We start from the raw sequence: 21159 nt of genomic DNA on the forward strand, positions 1-21159 counted from the left end.
GAATCTATTTAAGAATGGAGTGAGTGTCTGTACGTCTGTTACAATTACGTTTTATCTAAAAGAAAACATGCAATGGCGTGCATAGACGTCCAAGGGGGGGGGGGTAATGGGGCGATTACCCCCCCCCCCCCAAACGAATTTTATTCATTTTACCCCCCCCCCCCCCCCATTTAAAATTTACCCCTACCCTGGGGGTGCCGTAGGCATCCCCAACCATTTAGGAGGGGGTATTTACCCCCCCCCCCCAAATAATTTTTGGGGGGTAAATACCCCCCCAAAATAGAAAATCTCTAACAAAAAAAATTTTTGCGCGCTTCGCGCGCATTTTTAATACTAAATTTTTGATAAAATTTAAATTACCCCCCCCAAAAATTTTACCCCGGGGGTAAATTTTGGGGGGGTAAACAAATTTTACCCCTGCCAACAGATTTCAGGGGGGGTAATTACCCCCCCCCAAGCAAATTTTACCCCCGGGGTAAAAATTTTTGGGGGGGGTAAAAAAAATTTGCGGCGCGCTTCGCGCACCATTTTACCCCCCCCTTAAAAAAAATGTACCCCCCCCCAAAATAAAAAGCTTGGACGCCCCTGATGGCGTGCACAGGATATAGCCACTATCATACAATTTTTACACCATTTCTTAATACAAAATCAAGATGGTTTGAGCTTTCAGTTGGTATAATACAGAGGGGTCTTATATTAGCTTCATTGTAAGGTTGGACCCAAGGTAGGTGTATCATTCCCCTTTATTTAGCATTCCTTTCAACACTGATTTAGTCCACTTGAATTTTTTTAAAAAAACTGTTATAAAAACATAATTTCAACAGTTTACAGATTGATACCTCACAGTTGCAGGAATAGGTATTTATGTTCGGTTTGAAATAAATAGGACAAGACTATTTGTGATAAAAACTATATCTTTCTTGTTAATTCTTCAGCTGTTATCTACTTGTATCTATCTATTTCTTCCGCTTTCTCTTTTCTCCCTTATTCTATCTAACCCTTTTTCTTTCCCCTTTTCTAATGGCATTTGTACTTTAACAACGACGCCCCCACACGCACTCATACATACTACATAGCCCCCTTTACTCCGCCACTCCTCTGTCCCCACCTCCCCTTACAATGGTATAAATATTGGCTCCGGCGTTCAAATTTCTTTAGTTCAGCTCTCGCTAGCCAAGAGGGAACCAACATATACGTACTTTTAGATATACATCATGAAGGTGATTGTTAATTTTAGACATGTAATTATAAAATATTAGGGTTTTATTTTATCTATTTGTGTAAAACTTATTTAAGGTTTGGTTAGGTTATATTGTGTACTAGGTAGTACCGCAGTGTTATGCACACCCCGAAGGAATAAAACTACACTCCTCGATGTAATATTATTTTAAAATCAAGAGGGGTGTTTAATTTCATTGCTCGACAGGTAATGAGATGGAAAGCACCACTAAATCTGTATTGCTAATTTATTTTGTTCAGGTTTTTGTTGTTCTGTGCCTTATCGGTTTAGCCGCCGCCGGTCATTTCCCCCATCCTGGACATGGTTATCAGTAAGTTGTTTTTCTAGCCTCCTTAACTGCCAGTCAGCCGCTATTACAACTCTTCATGACAAAACGCATAATCTAAGTTATATTTTTGGCTGCCAAACTGCTTTTGTGTTGCTAGCTGACTGTTACCTCAGATTTTCAGATGTATACAGAGAAGCTAAACACACCCACTCAACTTTTGAGCTATCAGATGTAATAAAAAAAACAGACTATTTCCATCAAAGTGCCTGGTCGAGCACTTTTTAAATGTTAGCCAAGGGATAAATACCCCCCCCCCCCCCCTATTTTTATATAATCAGGATTAAGAAGTTCATTTTTTTATTCTCTAACCTTTACTTAAAAGTTCTTGCATTAAAAGAACAATAATAATATGATATGCATACCATGCTAGTTTGCATTTTTATAAGGATAAATAAAGTTCATAATAGTGTTCAAACAAAGCTGTGGTTTTTATTAATAGCATATATATATTTTATATGCTTTTAAGGATAAAATGAGAGAATGCTAACATTTATAAATTAGCTAAAGAAAATTAGTTAGTAGTGCAATATGAAAATTTCGGATCATACGAAGTAGCGGGTTTCGTGGTAATTTCACAGCAGCTTTTGATAGGTTAGGTAAATGTTAATGATTACCCCGTAGGGTTAGAGACCTCGCAGGGGCTAGAATTAGGAGAAAGGCTACTATGACAAAAGCCCGCTTCTTAGTTTTCTATTCATGATCCAAAATTTCAATTCAATATTGTCTTTTTTACAAATAAAAATTTTACTGTGGTGGAAATTTGCTACACGAGATGCACACTCCCCCTTAGAGAATGACTATGAACCCAATTATTTTTGCAACCTGTAACTTGGTATTTAACATGGAGCAAACCTACTCTTTATTTATCATGGGAGAAGGGAGAGGAAAAGTAAACTGGTATCCAAAGTTTTATAAATTCTGGATTGAGATGTTTGGAGACTTTTCTTAAAGTTTTACTGGATAGGTAAAATATTAAAGTGTCCAAACCAAACTTTCCACCAATGGTTTTAATTTAAAGAAAATGGGTTAATTTTTAAAATTGTAGTTGGTGGTTTACTTTAACTTTTCGTCCATTGTCTTATCCCTTAAGTTCCCTAAAATAGTGGGTATTGCTGACATGGCATTTTAAAATATCATAATTGTAATCGTTATCCTTGTCTTAGAAAAGACAATATGTTTATTAATCTTTCAAACAAAAAATATTAATTTAAAACTTTATCGAGCATTTTTTGTCGCCTTCAAATTATCAGAAGTCAAGGGTTATTTTTAGTGATATATTGACTTTACCTGCCATTAATTATCTGTATTTTGTATAATATTAAATATTTCTATTTCAACCTATGGTTTTGGTTGTTTTATTTTTCTCGCAAAATTACACCATTTTTTTAACAAAAGTTTTTTTTATGTTACGTCGTGCTGAACTTATTCATTTATTTTATGCATGGTGACAATAAATGAGTCAATAAACAAGGAAGTATGTACATGAATTGACATTTAACTGAAATTCATTTAAATCAACCAAAAAATAAACTTTTGTTTTTATACTCATACCTACCTAAAGTTTTAGTTGTTTTGGCTTTAGATATTTTGTTTTGTCAATCTTTTTAATTCAGTTGCAATAAACATTGAATAGCATGTATTTTCATTGCAATTTTAACGGCTGCTTTTGAAAATAGACAGCTTAATATTTAGTGGAGATTCATTTTACATATGAACATCTATTATATATACATATATAGCGTTTTCACTGTCTGTCTGTCGGTTATGTTTTAAAAGACATAAATCTTACTTTATAGGTTTAGTGATTTATTTTAATTTTTGCATATTATCTTTCTTTCATTCTTTGTTATGAAAAGTCATCACCTACTTTTTAACTAATTTTTGTACGTTTCATGATTTGTATATGGATGTTTTCATCCTTGTTTTAAATGATATTTAAAAATGCAAAAAAAAATATTGCAAAAGTTAATATTATGTACAAAAATTTATTGTCTGCAAAATTTATAGATAATTCATCATATTGAGTAGCGCAACTACTCTATTATTAATTTTGATTGTTCTTACTAATTTTATTCATGCCATATACTCATTTTATTTTGTTATCACATCAAAAAAGTATGTAGCAAGAAGCAGCTTATAGTGCCTTTAAAAAATGACGTCATACGATACAAACGGCAAATGATAGGCAGTATACATTTTAATTGCCAAATGGTAGGCCAGTATGACGTCATTTTTTATAGGCACCATAAGCTGCTTATGCAGCAATAATATCATTAAAATTAGATAATATGTGAGCTAAAGCCAAGCAACCGACATTAATAATCTTAAGATTGACACTCAAAAAAATGTAGTTTAATAGGGAAATATATAGAATTAAATATAAAAATGTTTAAACTTTCAAAAAGACCTTTCCTTGTTTGCTTATTTGGTGTAAAATCAACTTTTTTCTTCTGCTAAATGTTATGCTTCAAAGTATCTTTATAATTATATCCCAAGTGCTTCATAAAACCATGAAGTTAAAATTCTTTGATGCGTTTTATGTCTGGTTTATCATTAGAAATATCAAATCTTTAAAACTAGATCAACAAAAAAGATTCTTTATCTTTCCTTTGCTAGTTTTCTAACAAATAACAAATTAGATTAATTGATATATAAATACCTATTCTAATTAAATGTTCTTTCCAGTTGGCTAATGTAATGAAACCCCCCCCCCCCCTCCCCAACCTTTTACCCCGTCACATACCCTCCTACTGGACAAAAGAGGACTAAAGTAGCAGCCTAAATTTACAACCTAATTTCCTCTGTCATAATATCCACCTATATGAAATTTTCAAATTAGGCTATTATTGTATTTTTTATCCTTTAGAATAGAACGGATTGTAAAATTAGTACCCTCAACAATAGGAATACAGTGCTAAATATACATCAGTACTTCTGACTATGTTATACTGGGATATAACATAAGATAACTATATAAAAAGATGTTTTAAAAGAAAATCAACCGTCTGTTTAAGGAAGATTAGATCTTAAAATTAATTATTCAAAAATTTTCAGTGGTCGCAGATGCAGCAAGGAACTCGTAAAGATCACTGCCATGAAATGTAAGCTTGACCATGATGAAGAATGTACTACTGAAACTAAGGTTGGTACTCTTTGTAATTTTTATACCCATTATTGATACTCTTTGTAAATTACATTACAAAAATTAGGACTCTTCGAATAACTAAAATATAGTTCAGAATTCTTTGATTTTGAAAAGTAAATTTTTACTCTTTGAAATTTTTAATTAACAAGTCTGTATTCATATGTAAAGACGTATCTGTGGTTTTTCGTTCATTTGTCTATCCAGGATGAAGTGAAAATCTTGCTAATTCCTAGAACAATAGGGTTCTTTCATAAGGGATATCTTTACTAGTTAAAGTTATGCCATAGTTTTATTTTTTTTAAAGATTAATTCCCACATAATAGTATATTATTGAAAAAGTTATTAAGCATTTCTATAAAATTCTAATATCTCCACTTATTAAAAAATTATTATTTACCAAAGTATAATTAAGGTTGTTGGAGACAAGGTGACCTATGAGAAGGGAGAGTGCAAGAACGTGGAGGTCTGTGAACCTGTCCACTTCGTACCCAGGTATACACTTTCATTGTCGCATACTGGGTACAGAGGATCTTTATGAATTTTCAGCCGCCTATCTTAAATAGTATCCTAGAAATTCACATTCACTATAAATTGGTAGGAAATAAGGAAATGCATTGCCCCAAAAGCATCTATAATCCATTGTAAAGACATTTATAAATTCCATGCTAAGATTGCTAAACCGAATAGGTGTAAATCTGCTGGATGGATGTTCCATGATTGAAATTGATGAAAATTATGAATATTATTTTTAGGGTAAACTCGGGGTATAACTGGTTTTGGTTATTTTTTAAATGGAACTGGGTTGGAAGAAATATTACATTTTTAATAAACAAGGACTAGTTAAGGTCAACAAGTTTTTATTGATGTCAAATATTGAAAAAAAATCTGTGTTGCAGACATGTGTTCAAGAGAGCTGCTGAGGCTGATGCCGACTATGGATACGCTCATCCTCCTTGTGAGAAGGTCATGAAGGAAATCTGCAAGAGGGTAAGCAAATTTTTATACTAATATAAAGTAACAGGATGGCTATGGAACTGTGTGTCTGTAACTTAGGATCTTGCTAACCACTGAACCGACATGGTTTATCTTTACAGAAGAGCTTTCTATATGTACAAAGAAAACTATTTTGTGGAAGGGTAACTCAATACTGTCAAAAGAAATTGTCAGTCGTAAAAAAAATTATTTCCATTCCAACAATATTTTCTTTATTTTTTGGAGTTCTGAAAACATTCTGAAAAATCCTTAATTAAGGCTTCGCTTGAAAGAAGATCCAAATTGAATCAGTGGTTAGCGAGATCTTTTAGTACAAACAGACAAACAACCTGCCCTGTTTATATAAAAAGCAAAGCATGAAAGTAATCTCACAAAAATGAGAATTAGTATGATTTGATATGTTATTTTACAGTTATTACATATTTTTAGGAACCCATAAAGACCCCTGTTGAAAAGGAAGTTGAGATCTGTGTCCTGACTCCTAAGGAGGTAAATAATAAATTTATATTGTAGATTGACATTATTGGTTGAAAAGTTTGGACACGACATCTTGAATATTCAAAAAGAAGTTGTCTCAACTTTTTTTTTTATAGCTAGCCGGTTCTTTTAGTAAGTAGTAGATGTAAAATTTTTCATAGAATTCAGATATGCAATCGGTTTTTTTTGTAGACCTCTTATTTTTTAAGTAATTTAAGTTTTTAAAAAAAAAATTAAGTCGATTTTAAGGTACTAAAATGCAACAAAAAAAAGAAAGAAAATGGCCATTATGAACAAAAATAGTAAGATCTTTAATTTGACACCTTACTTTTTCAATTCTGTCAGGTAATTATTGAAAAAATCGATTTTTTTAAACCCACGAGAATAAAAACTTTGAACTTAATTTTATTATTTCACAGATAAAAAAATATGGGTTCATATATACCTTTAGAATCAGAAAAATATTACGAATTCACTGTAAGCAAAATTGAAAAAAAAAGTTTACAATATAGTATACTAGAGTTGGCTCGATATAATTATCTCCCTATTGGCTAGTTTTCTATATGCATATCTATTTCTCAATAAATCTATTTTCCTCACCCGGCATTACTATCTAAAAGAAAGTAAATATTTAATAATCTAAATGATTTTAAAAAGATTTTTTAAATTATATTTTTTTCTTTACATTACCATCACCAAAGGGTTAATGATGATGATTACAATTTTAGTTTAATATTTGAACACACAAAGTGTCGCCACAATCGAATTCTTTTAAAATAGAGTTTTCTTAAATTTATTATATTATAAATCTAAATTTTCTTTTTTATGATTAGAAATTAAATACATTGATATAAGGTAAATAGCAACATGAAATTAAAAAAAGGAATTTATTTTTAATAAAGTAAAATAATGGGTCTTATCGTTCTGGGCAATGAGAGTTTATTATGGATTATTGGAGCACTATGAGTTTTAAACAAATATTCCTTGGAAAACTTGAGCTCGTTTATAGACATTTATTTCCTATATAGATCTGACATGGATCTTGAAGCAATTAAGCAGGCCGTTTTGTACATGTTAAAAATTGAAAGATTTCATTAAATAAAAGTTATCGCAAATATACTTAGTAAATAAACTACAATAAAAGGAATTATATGAAAATATATTATATTGTACAGGCAACGTCTTAATTCTTGAATAGAGTATAAAAATGGGAAGGGGGTAAAGAGGGGGGTAAAAAAGGGAAGACGATAGTGTTGCCTGAACAAAAAATACAATTGGCCATTTGTTTAATTTTTTATTTTTTTACTTTTTTCAATTTTGCTTACAATGGATTTGTAATATTTTTCTGATTCTAAAGGTATATATGAACCCATGTTTTTTATGTCTGTTTGAGAAAATATTTAGGTCCAAAGTTTTTATTAAACCGAGGTTAAAAAAATAGATTTTTTCAATAATTACTCAACAGAATTTTAAAAGTAAGGTGTCAAATTAAAGATCTTACTATTTTTGTTCTTACTGGCCATTTTCTTCTTTTATTTTGTTGCGTTTTAGTACCTTAAAACCGACTTAATTATTTGTTTAAAAAACTTAAATTACTTAAAAAATAAGAGGTCTACAAATAAACCGATTGCATATCTGAATTCTATGAAAAATTTTACATCTACTACTTACTAAAAGAACCGGCTAGCTATAAAAAAAAAGTTGATACACCTTCTTTACCAAAAAAGTTTTTGCCAACGATTAAATTGTTTGGTTATAAAACTTTGGGTACTAGTGTAATTTACAGAACAAATTACAGGGATTTAAAGGAATAAGACAATGGATGATTAATTTAAGTACCTACCCACTTATGATACACAAAATTATCCCTTCTGTAGATTAATAAGTGTAATTAACCCACCAATCTTACTTTAAAAAAGGACTCAAATTTGTCAAGCCATCGAATAGGAATACATATACTAAAACTTTGGGGACTTGTGTAATAAACATCCCAATGTCACATCCCTTCCTCCATGCAAAATTAACAATGGGTTGGTAAACAATTGTTGCCACCCCCAGACAAAATAAATCTTGCGCACGCTCTAGCTATAGATCGCTAACAATTATGTAGGTGTGCGAAGAGGTTGAGACCACTGCCGCCAAGCTGACCTGCGAGACCATCAAGGGAGACCCCATGGAGGAGGAAGAGATGGAAGAAGTAGAGGTATGATTGAATTGTTCTATCAATTTAAAACTTGAAATTTAAAATAAAGACAAAGAAAATTCTTTTTAAATGTTGCTTTAAAAAAATTATAATCTTTTCCCAAATTCTGTCTTAGGTAGATTTTAAATGTAATTAAAGTTTTTCAAAAATGTTTTATCTTTATTTGTGCGGCTCAAGGGACCTCCATGACAATGGTCTCTAAAAAGTTTATCTGTGTTTGTTTCATACTACTTTGCCCAATTCTTGCTATTTTCATTGAAAAATAACTTTTTGTCATTCTTTGTAGTAATTAGATGTCTGTCACCCAAAGTAGCAGTATATATGTATGTATAAATGATTTTTGCGTGACTTGGCCATTTTTTATCGAGTTTTCAACTTTTTACGTCAAAAAATAACATTTCTAGACTTTCTAAGGTGTTTGTATGTCTGTTCACAAAAAGATAATAGTCTTTTTCTCATTTATAAAAGGCTTTCATTTTCATGACAGCTAATCTTGTTTTAATTTTAGGCCTAAACTGAAAACTACAAGAAGAAGCTTAATGGAACAAAAACACAAAATTTTCAAGATCCAAAATTTAGTTTTTTCCTTTTCCTTAGATATTTTTGATACAATTTATACCTCAACAGTTTTTATGATTAATATTTTGTGTAAAATAAAAATAAATTTTGGAAATTATAAAGTGAACTTATTAATTTTTTTTATTTTAACTAGTTCTTGAGAAAAAAACTTCCCTGAAAATTGTTGAACAATCTGTCCAGTCGTTTACAAGATCTTAGCGGATATTCCCACAGACAAGCAGATATCCTGTTGCTTTAATAAATAGGAGAAGCTATTCAAAATGTCTGGCTGTTCGTCCGTAACGATATTCACTCGCTTGCTTTTTTAGTGTATTGAAATATCATAAATTTAATTTCTTTCAATCTATATAGGTTTAAAACTATTTAAGTGTTAACTTAATTCTAAATTAACATTTATTATGAGTTGCAAAGCTACTTGACAAGTCTTTGTGTCTGTCCTTGTAAAAGTGTTACAAAATGCTCATTAAACTGGATATGACGGGCTAAATACCGTTGTGAAGCTAATGAACAGCTTTATGTTTTTGTACGACCTTGCGCCACTTTCTAATTCTTCTCAATGCTTCGCTACTATTGGGCGTATTCGTCCTTATTTTAAGGATCTTTTGATTAGGAGCTCAAAATTAACGTGTAATACCTTTGTTAGTGTCAAGGTGCTTAATATTACAATGCGATATCAGTACATTAGATAAGAAGTTATACATTAAATGGTTGGTTGTCTGAAGCATTAGTTCGAGGTTAGTTTTACAAGATAGCTGACTGTTTTTTTACCGAAGGACTCGCTATCTTTTGAACCGCTATGTTTCTCCTTTACATATCAATTACTAATGAGGCTGATGTCCATGACGCTTTAACGTCAAGTCCTACAATAAAGGATAAAAAAACTGGAGCCAAATCTCTTCTTTTCTGATCAAAAAACCGTGTTGCGCCAAGGCATGCCCACTACTCTATTTATTAATGTCCCGCATCTTTGACATATGAGCAATAGGAGCCATATAATTATTTAACGTCTTTAGTTTTAAAGCGGTGTTGAGCCGATATTTCAACTAATCACCTCCCCGACGACGAGCAGATGCGCTAAATGTTAAGCCACGGTCGCGGGTATGGTTCTTCTTTACAAAGTAGCTTCTCATTGGTCCTGTGAAGGTTTATTACCAACCCCCTGTAAAATTGTCTGGGTCAAAGTAAGAGATCCCTTCGGGGACTAGAAACATATCGTAATATGTAGAAAATGAGGGGGGAGGGGATAAATTTGGTCTACTCGTAATTAGGGGATTCATACCATATCAACTGCTATTGCATGTTTATCTGTGTATTTAAAATAAACATCCTATTATATAAAGTAATAAGCTTTTTTGTCTGTAGCGAAGGATCTTGTTATCCGCTGAACCGATATGGTTATCTTTTACAGTTAAGCTTCTTATAAGTCCAACGAAGGTTTTTAACTTTATTTGAGGGAGGGTAAGTTCATCCTGCTAAGAAAAATCACCCCTAGAAGAAAATTACACATTTTTTTACTTTTTCTTTAAAACTTAATTGAAATTTTGGGGTCGACTTCGTCCTCATCCTGGAGGCTTCTAGGGGCGTAACCGTTAGTATCTATATAATCATTCAAAATTTGTCACTAATAATGACATGAAAGTTCACATGATAAGTGTTTGATTAAGTAAGCCAACATATTATTTATTATCGGCTGCGCCCCTAGCATCTAAGATATCTGTTTTTAAAAAGATAGAGTGGTGACAGAAAAATAGCCTGAATCCGCTCTAAAGCTTAATCTAAAATTAAAATAGCATTTAACAATCCATGAAGCTACCCTCAAAAGAACTCTATCAGTAAGAGAAATCTCAAGCCAAAGACAAATAACCTTACTACTTTGTATAATAAGATCAACTCAGGAATATTTAGGGATAAAACAATGGACGATAAATTCAATAGGTATCCATGTTGGTACATTAATAAATGACTTAAAGACACATTATAGCTATAGAATAGCTTCGCTGATAACAATGACAGTAAGACCAAAGTTCACATGTATAAAACCCACATTGCGTCATTGCATGAATATATATAAAGGCATTAATTTTAATAATAGATGTAGAATATAAGTGGATATTATAACAGGGGAATATTTGATGTTAAATTCCGGTAGCTTTTCCTCCCTATCATTTAATGGTCAGTTTGTTAATCCAGTAGGAGGAGAGGGGGTAAAGGGGGGAAATCGTTATTTTAGCCCGCTTAATGGTTCACTTTATTAGAGAACATGAAAATCTGATGTAAGATCCAAGTAGCAATATATCCATTATTTTAATGTTTGACATTTAGCCAGGGATAGGACAATGAAAAATAATCACCTCACCAAAATGATATTTTGAGTTTTGCCTTTGGAAGCTGATTAACTCTGGGGGGATAAAGGTCGTCAATTAAACTGACATTATCTATTGATTAAACCATAATAATAGAGGGGGCATGAGCTATATGTAACTGATCCCATACCGATTTTGTATTGGGTCTTTGAAATCATCTAAAGCGTCGGAAACATAAACACAGCCAACTAAGTCCCAACAAAAGAACAGAAAGCAATTTGCTAGCATACGAAAAAGGTCTCCGCCACTTGGGTTAGGTAGTCGTCTGGATTATATAACTATACTCAAAAATAAATTGACCATTGCCTCTCTGTAAAAGAAAAGTAAAGCTAGAGAAATATTCTTATAAATTAAAATACTATGTCATCGCCCAGGTCCTATAAATATATAGGCATTTAAATTCAAGTTCTAAAACTTATTGTTGAAGAGGTTGTTTGCTAAAAAATCACGGAATACGAATCGATAGAACAATTGCATCAGATCTGATATCATAACATCTAAGCAAAAGGGACATAATTAGTTATAGAAAAGGTTGCTAAAAATTTTGCAAATTGTTTGGCACCACAGTTTATTATAAATTATCAAATAAATATAACATTATTCTAACAATCAGATGTGAAAGGAATATTGCACCTAAAGAATAATTATTTCACTGCCGATTTAATACAAAATTTGGGCATTATCCTCTTAGGATTTTGTTTTTAAAACTATATCTCTTGCCGCGGTGCTCGGTCCCCTGGCCTACCTTGAATCAGCGCTCGGCCCCCTAGCATTCCTAAAATACAATCAAAGGGTTGATTGTCTGATATGGGTAGCATGTTACTGTAAGTTAATCATTCAAAAATGGCGGAAAAATAAGGGGGGGGGGAAGTTCTGACACATTTGCGTAAACGGTGAGTATAGGCTTTATCTTTGGACTGAGAGGATAGGTTATTAGGGATAAAATCATTCTTATATGATGAATTTCCCCCAGATTTAAGATTTTTTGGATAGGCCTCCAGGTTCCGGAGCTCCATGCCTCCAGGTGGTCTCTGTACAGGTAAAAATGAAAAAAAAAAAAAATTTTTAAAGTTAAAAATCAACTTAAAAAACAAAATATGCATATTTTTTCTTCAAATATGTGAATAATATTAAAAAAGATGCATATTTTGTTTTATAAGTTGACCTGTAACTTTAAAAAAAATTTTTTTTTTTCAATTTTACCTGTACAGAGACCACCTGGAGGCCTGGAGCTCCGGAACCTGGAGGCCTATCCAAAAAATCTTAAATCTGGGGGAAATTCATCATATAAGAATGATTTTATCCCTAATAACCTATCCCCTCAGTCCAAAGATAAAGCCTATACTCACCGTTTACGCAAATGTGTCAGAACTTCCCCCCCCTTTAATCTTACGATGCAATATCCATTCTATTTTTGAGTAATAATTATGTTTATTACAAATATTTACATAATATCACAACTTCGTGAACAAATAATTTACCAGGGGCAGGGAAAAGTATTCTAAAATTTAAGATTAGTTATTTATCACATCGTATTACAGACAGCTTTCCGCGGATATTAAAAATTAAAATATGAGATGAAAACCAGTTTTGTTTACCCAATGAGCCGAGGGTCCGGCTAACAAAACTATTATTAATTTTATTATTGTGTGTAACTATGCTGCTCTGAACATGATTTCAGGATAGCCTAGAACCGGTTCTAATCCAGAGGATATTAATCGGTTAATTTTTTAGAATACTATCCCGTGCCCGAAAATTTAGTCTCAAATTACATCTTCACTTTTTGACAATTAAAAAAATTACGAAATGACAGCTCATAAAAAATGATTACGGTATTGTTAAAAAATACTTAGTTGTATGCTTTTTTTGTTGACTAGCTTACAATTTATAAATTACGAAAAAAAGTTCAAAAATTTATAAACCGATCAAATTGATTAATACAAATTTAAGTAATCCTAAAATCAATAAATAATGAGTATACTAAATGGAATCAATTCAAAATTTATAATCAATCATAAATAATCATAAAATAAATACATTAAAGCTCGTAATAAACCCAAGGACCTTGTAATTAATAAGTAAAAAAATCGTATATATTTCTTTAATCCAAAAACCTTTTTGTTTTTATTTTCTTTTTTAATCTTCAATTAAAAACTCATGTCAAAATAATTTGTAGGGGCAGATTTCACATTATAAAATAGTAGATTAAAACATACCTAGGAAATAAAATTTACCTCAGGGCCCCATGTGTCCCTAACCTAACCTAGACTATATAAAAGCAATTAAAAATATATTTTTTTCATTTTTGGGAGTAGACTGGTCGAAAATTTAGTTGTACCACTTAACGTTTACTTAGGCAATAACTTAAACTTTATCTCTAAAGTTCTACTATTCATAAAAAAAATACAACTGCCTAAATGAGGTTCATTTACTTTCTAGAAGACTGGGATTTTGTCTCTGGGTTTCTCAGCCAAATCATCATCTATGGTGAGAAGGATCTGAAAAAAATATACAAGTTAGGATGCTTTCCCACAAAGTGCTGGTTGAGCAATGATAAACCACCCTTATATTTGAAATCAATGAAAAATAAGGGGGGGGGGAGGATAGTTTTCCCAACCTATGCCTAACCCCTGAGTGGGATCCTAACCCTGCGGGTCTACCCAGTACCCAATAGGTATAATCTAGCCTAACAAAAAATAATAAACAATCGAAAAACTCCTAGGTACCCCTACCATTATTTTCGATTTATTTGAAAATAAGGAAGGGATGGGGGGTTGTTATCAGTGCCTACTTCGAATGAATGCTTCAAAGTAAGTTAGGATGCTTCCCTTTGTATTTAGACTGGCGGCTTCACCCCTAGCCTCTAGGGGCTTTGCCCCAAGAAGTAATTTTTAAAAAATGGAGATGCAACCACTTATTTTGAACATATTTAAAAAACAAACGAACATATTTTGGTGCTGCGAACCATAATTTATGGATTCCCATAACCCTTTCTTTTCAATCTTTTAATCATTTTTTTTATGGGGAGGGGGTGTCCCAACCCCTAAGAAAATAGCTTAAAACCACCACATGACCAATAGGTATATATCCGATCGGTTCAGTGGTTACCGAGATCTTAAAGGACGGGGGGACAGACATCAAGCTACTTCGTATTATAGATATTAATGGCAGTATGCGATTGCGTGTACAGCCTCAAACCACTTATTAAGCTACCAAAAATTTACTCAAAAGGCATACACCAAATATAGAAAACCTTCGCATTAAAAAAAAGACCTACAAGAAATCCGCATGGAAACATAAGAAATTAATTTATGCTGCCAGCATGAGAGCAAAGTAAAGTACAGAAAAAATATAACAGGATCAGTTTTAACAAAAAATGTATAAAAGTGCTGCACAGAAAAACTAAAAATCAAAGTTATAGAGAAAAAAAAAGATACTTAAAGACAGTCCCTTTAATCCTTTAACTACATGACCTTTTTTGGAAGTTCCTACGGCTTTAGCTTTGCTTAATTGTCACGGGTTTGACAAAGCAGCCAGTTGTAATATTTGTATGACAAGATTTCAGGCCGAGAATAGAACTCTATAAATCTTGGTCCATTTTCACGAGTTTAAATTTTTAAATGGCCAATTGAAAAAAAAACAATGTATTAAAACGTAGAATAACTACACGGGTTCATATATCTTTCTTTTCCTTCTGCTTAATTTTTACCCCAATCTATCATTAGACTCATGACTAATTCATCTTTTTTCTTAATTTCTAGGAATTTGTATTTTTGTCTTGAGAAGTCTTCAATCACAGACAGAGCAAAAATAACAAACTTTTAAAGTTTTTTTGTGGCTATTTTTATTTTAGTTGTTTAATTTCATAAAATAATGATATGAATGTAATATAGATACACACGGAAATACAATATATATATATAGTAGGGTTGGGCCGGATATCCGGCCATTTTCAATATCCGGCCGGTTACAGGATATTCGGCTGATTTTTGAAGCCGTAAATCCGGTTATCCGGCCGGATAGCCGGTAATTAGCCGGATATCGAACGTTGGCCAGATATCCGGCCGGAACCGGATATCCGGCATTAGAAATCAGCCGGATATCCGGTATCCGGCCAAAAAAGTATCCGGCCCAACCCTAATATAGAAAGCTGCGCTACAAGAAGCATAGACCAACCTGGTATTAGTCTATGTATTATCTCTGATTTATTAGTTTATCAGCCAAATTTATGTCAGGCTTGAGTAACTTTGAAAATAATGTGTTTTATATCTTCTTTATTGCATGGAGTAACTTATACAACATTTTGTTTGGGCATTTTCATATTGAAATAGATTGAAAAATGGTGGGGGTTGGGTTAAAAATATATCCCAACCTAACCTGACCTAAAGTAATAATAAATAAAAAATTTATTATTTAATTTAATTAATATTTCAATTTATTTAAGCAGATTTTCTTTTATTTTTAGCTACTAAACCAGTCACATTTTTATAAATGAAAAACTCTTATAAAAATAAATCTTTGAAAATAGTTAAACAAGATTGACAACAAAAGAGATCAACTGAAAATTGATTACCCATCCCCCCCCCCCCCTAATTTCCGAAGTTGTACAACAGATAACCCAACTATTGCAAAAGCTATTTTCAGCTACTCCGGTCATAAGCGATATAATGTATAAATGATTTATACATTATACATTCAAAATTTTGAGGGTGATACGTACACAATCGGAAACTAAAATTCAACTGACCACAAAAGAGGAAGAGAGAGAGAAAGCAAAAAGAACTGTAATTATCATTAGAAATTTTGGTGCTTTCTCTCACAGTTTCTGTCGAGCACGGAACCCCTCCTTCAACCTTATTTTAGAGATTAGGGGATCTAAAGGGATGGGACAATAGACTATAAATTTATGTACCAGCAAATTATATTCAACAAAATAACCCTTTATGTAGATTACAATAAATGATGAGAAGTCTGAACACTTTGTACAGCCCAATCAAGATGCAATATCACTTTAACATTTTTTAAAAGCGAAGCTTTTCTATAATTAGGGTCGGTCCGTCCGTCCGTCCGTCCGTCCGTCCGTCCGAGATAGATAGCTTTTATTCGTTAATTTAGGCATGTTAGTATTGTCCTATCGATTTCAAACTTTGCATGATGATTCCTGTAGTAGTTGGGTACGATTTAGAAAGCGTAGCAACTCTATAATCATTACCAGAATGTCCGTACGTCCATTTTAAACATGTTGATTTTTCTACTTTTTTAACAACAAATTTTCAAGTGTTTTAATTATCCGTTTGATCTGATTTTTGGTATATTGATTCCTGGGACAACAAAGAACAATATTATAAGAGAAGCAACTCTATAATCAAGTCCAAAATGTAAGTATGTCCATAAACATTATCCTGTTTTTAAGCAGTTTTTCAACAAATTTACCTACAATTTTGATTCGACATTTATACATTTATGTTCCGATTTTTCAGTTTAGATACTATACAAGTGTTAATGTCCGTTTGTCCTACCGTTTCAGTGCTTCGCTTTTATGGATGTTATCATCCTTGTTAAGGCAACAAATGGAATTACGTGGTAATAAACTTTGAGTAATTTCCAGTCCATTGTCCCTTCCATCCCTATAAATTTACCAGTTTACAAAGTTAAAAACCAATCTGTTCTGTTATGTTTTAACGAATAAAAGTCCAAATCCATATTCGCATCCGTATATTGATGCCAACTTTTACAAACAAAGAAGGCTTAAATAATAGACTTATCATTTAGATAGAGTTTAAAAACCCAAGGGATCAAAAAGGATAAGAAAATTTATGTACATCTCCAATGATAATACACAAAATTACCCCCCCCCCCCCCCCTGTAGATTACAATCAGAAGTTGTAACGTTGGACACCCAGCTTAAAGAACCAACCAATCAAAATTCAATAAAAAGTTCCAAAAGTTGTTAAGCCTACGTATAAGAAAGCGTGATTAAAAAACTTTGGGAACTAGTGTAATAAACAGCCCAATGTCCCCTCCCTTCCTGGATAAAAAAAACCCAGAGAAGCTCAGATTTATTGTTTTAGATAAAAAAGTTGGTGGGGGGTGGGGTATGAACCCGAATTACCTTATATTTGATTAATAAAAGCTTGTCTATTTATACGTGTGGCTATAAATAACAAATAATTTCATTCAAGTAATCAAAATCAACCCTTTGATTGAAATATCCTAGTCTATTGAGTTTGTGCTTAGTTAGAAATTGCGCTTGACAAAGCAGCAGTACGTAACATATTATTCATCATATCTGAAGTAAACAAGAACCCAACAATTCCCCGACAAACAGCGGACACATAACCAATTACGCTTATTTTTCAAAAAGAATTATATTAGAAAATGTCAACTATCCAATAATGATTAATCCAATTATAATAAAAAAGGTAGTTAATAACTCTATTGTATGAATAGTAGGAGTAGTTGTAAAAACATTAGAATTTCTGCAATTATACCAATCAATCAAAATAATAATAATTCCACCCATAAATTAGTCTGTAAAAAAGACAATCACAAAACAATAAAATCTGCAAAGTAAAAGCCGTGAAATCTTTTCTAATTTATAATGATACAAGTATGATTTAATCTAACAAAATAGAGGTTTAATAAAGAAAAGTGACAACATCCAAGGGTTGATACAATGGATGACAAAGATGATAAAACAAAATTGCCTCATCTGCAAATTTAAAATAATGGTTGAAAAGGTTAAACACTTATAGTTGGATATAATCCTATTTAGATTAAAATTATAGAAGCAAAAGAATAAAATATATGAATTACAGAAGTTATTTAGTAGATTCACTGCTAATGAGAGATAAAAACTTAAATAAAATGAATTAAGTATATTTTACTATTTCAAAAATAGATTAGTGCCTGCGCCCCTAGCATCTATTGCATTCGAAATTTAAAAGTAAACAGCCCATAACCATAAGTAGTATTTTTGTTTTTCCTGTTTTTATTCTCTTTATTTGTTAGTCTTTTGTAGAGACTACAATTTAAAATACATCAATTGAATAAATGGAAATTCCAAAGAAAAATAATTTAATATCCGTGTATAGGAAAAAATAAGATAAAAAGGATACAATAAATTAATTAAAATTCAGTATAATTAGCCACCCATAAATTATTATGTAATGTAATTCATGTTTATATCGTCTAATGGTGAAACATAAAAAAGTAGTCAAAATTTACCCAGTGAAGTCGACCCCCACACCCCTTTTTTTCAATTTTACATTAAACAAAAAAATCTTTAAGGGGTCATTATTTGTGATTTTTCTTAGGAGGGTGGTGTTACCCTCCACCAAATAGTTATAAACCTTCTTTTGACTAATAAGAAGCTACATTGTAAAGGAGATCTTTATCGGTTCAGTGGTTAGCGAGATCTTTAGCACATACAGAAATACATCCTGTTACTTTTGTATAAGGATTTTAAAATTATTTGCTAATTTAAAAAGTTTTTTTATTTAAAACTATTAAAAAGAAAAAAAAGAAGAAATTAAAATCATTATTTAATTAAGCTTCCTAACACCTACCTTTTTTAGAAGCTGTATATTTTTTAAAATGTTTATAGTAGATGTAAAAATAGGAAAATAATTGTAATTCAGTTTTCAAAATTATGTTATAGGTATCTATTTTATTTAAAATTCCTATGTGGTTTCTTTTAGCTATATGTAAATCTTAAACAACTCACCATGAAAGAAAAGAAGAGGGCTGATGCTGATAGAAAATGCCAAATATCATGGTTGTCGTAGAAATGGAATAGTCGGCAACTCTGAAAATTGAAATATATTAATAATCCTATTAAATACCAAAGGAAGTAAGGTTTTTTATGTCTAAAGCTTAAGATGTCAATAATGACTGAGTTCAACAAATTTTGGGACGCTTTACACAGGTCCCAAGATGGTTTCAGGCTATTGCCCTGGGATGGTTTTAGACAATTTTTTTTTCAATCAGAATCCCTATCGCTGTGGGCGCATTCACAACTTTATGTTTTTTTTTATTTTCGTGGAAAATTTTACTTAGTACGATGATATACATGATTTCTCAATATGCATGAGAACCGGTTCCAATCCAGCAGATAACAACTGGTTTTGAAGCCAAACTGGAAAATGTTTCAGTTTTTGTTTAACTTTGTTCCTGGGAAGGAGAGGAGGCAATAAAATGTCAATTATTCTGCCCCCAGATGGATTTTAAAATCTTTTTGTCATTAATCAATTATAGAATTTTAAGGGAGAATATTGATGTGTCCAAAGTTCTACCAATAATTTACTGTACAAAAGGGATAATAATAATATTCCTTAAAGACCTTATAAAGATCTTTGTAAAATTTTGAAAAGTCTAGATCAATCTTGTAAAATAGTAAACTATTCCATTATCAATTTAATTTTTAATTGAATATCGTGAATGGTTGTAATCAATAATCATGCACGCTTCTTGAACATTGTATAACCAGTCATTTTTATACTAATTATTAGCGCAGCTACTCTAAAATATAGGGGTTATTGCGTCATTTAAAACGCAGGGACTCTACGTAGTGAGTTTTTTTTGTGCGCAAAGTTAACCCAAATCTCAGCATCAGAATGTTAAACAATATATTTTTTACACCATTACATTTTTCACATAAATTTTTTAGTACTTATCAACAATATTTAAAAAGTGAGTAACTAAAGGAATTTTTTCTTGGTAGACTTATCTGTTAGATACATCCTTACAAAAAAAAAGTAAAACAGGATCTTTGTCTGTCTGTGTGTATCAAAGTCAGATCCTGGAAAGGTTTATAATTATTCGGGGGGAGGATACCACCACCTTACCAAGAGACATCACCATTAGAAAAAAATACCTTTCACCCATCCAACTCAAGTGCCATAAAGGCTTCTAGAGGCGTAATCGATAGTTAGATAAATAGAATAAGAGAAATACAAATTTGTTAACAGTGTTAAAAAATAGAAAATAATGGATAGATAGATACTATTATATGAACTATAGATAGAAAGCAAGGCACGTGTGAGGCCTAGGAAAAAAGGGGGAAATTAACATTTATGCTTCATTGCATTGATTATTACGTGGTGATAAAATTTTAAACAAGGTTGACAACACACAAAAGAAATAGGTACATAAACTAACACTAACAGTTTACATAATTGGAAAATAAAAAAACCCAGCAAATTAGACTGAAATACAAATATATGCTAGAACAGCTAGTGAAACATGAATTTAAATTTTCTCAAAGAAGAATAGAGTTGGCACAAGGACGTTCAAGCTTTTCTTGGGGGGGGGGGGGGAGGAGGGGGGGTAAAATTTAAATATTAAATTTTTGTAGGGGGGGGGGGGATTACCCTTCCCCCCTCCCCCTAGAACGTCCCTAAGTGAGCTATATGTAACTCTGCCCACAGGAGAGGGACAGTTTTTGTATTAAGTCTAAAAGTAAAAAAATAGTAGCTTCGCTCCTAGAAAGGGGAAAATGGGAAGGGAGAAAATGAAAGATGAAGGAAGGTGGATTTAAAACCTTAAAATATCAATTACTATGGCTGGTTTAGAGTTGGTGTTAAGGTGCTTAATACAGTTTGTCGGTCAAATATAGATATCATATAGAACATATGTGGAGCAATAGCATTCAAATAGTGATAAATGAAGTAATTAAAGGAACAAAATGTATTATTTTCATATCTGAATTTAATATTAACTAGTGGCTTCGCTTCTAGCTTCTATTATTCTAGTGAAAAATCAGCATGTTACGGACCTTCTGATAACGATTATAGAGTTGCTACGCTTTATAAATCTTACCTAGCTATTCAA

The 21159-nt window shown here is 31.9% G+C and overlaps 2 protein-coding genes across 2 annotated transcripts in view; one reads left to right on the forward strand and one right to left on the reverse strand.

Annotated features, from left to right (window-relative positions):
* The first annotated feature begins 1140 nt into the window (after positions 1 to 1140).
* On the forward strand, positions 1141 to 9066 carry LOC145328987 (uncharacterized). Its single transcript, XM_080172979.1, has 8 exons — positions 1141 to 1220; positions 1480 to 1550; positions 4623 to 4710; positions 5126 to 5205; positions 5610 to 5700; positions 6136 to 6195; positions 8294 to 8386; positions 8895 to 9066. Exons 1-8 carry the CDS (start codon positions 1215 to 1217, stop codon positions 8898 to 8900), a joined length of 495 nt encoding a protein of 164 aa, XP_080029105.1. The 5' UTR covers positions 1141 to 1214; the 3' UTR covers positions 8901 to 9066.
* A 4672-nt stretch (positions 9067 to 13738) lies between these two features.
* Positions 13739 to 21159, reverse strand: part of LOC145328991 (SID1 transmembrane family member 2-like) — a 91354-nt gene continuing 83933 nt past the window's right edge. Inside the window, exons 31-32 of the mRNA XM_080172984.1 lie at positions 19055 to 19135; positions 13739 to 13826 (exon numbers count right to left, since the gene is read on the reverse strand). Coding sequence (XP_080029110.1) covers positions 13764 to 13826; positions 19055 to 19135 — 144 coding nt within the window. The 3' untranslated portion in view covers positions 13739 to 13763. The remainder of the gene's footprint in view (positions 13827 to 19054; positions 19136 to 21159) is intronic.

The sequence above is a fragment of the Acartia tonsa genome, chromosome 9 (assembly GCF_053477335.1).
Source record: "Acartia tonsa isolate MP-2025a chromosome 9, ASM5347733v1, whole genome shotgun sequence".
Taxonomy (NCBI): Eukaryota; Metazoa; Arthropoda; class Copepoda; order Calanoida; family Acartiidae; genus Acartia; species Acartia tonsa.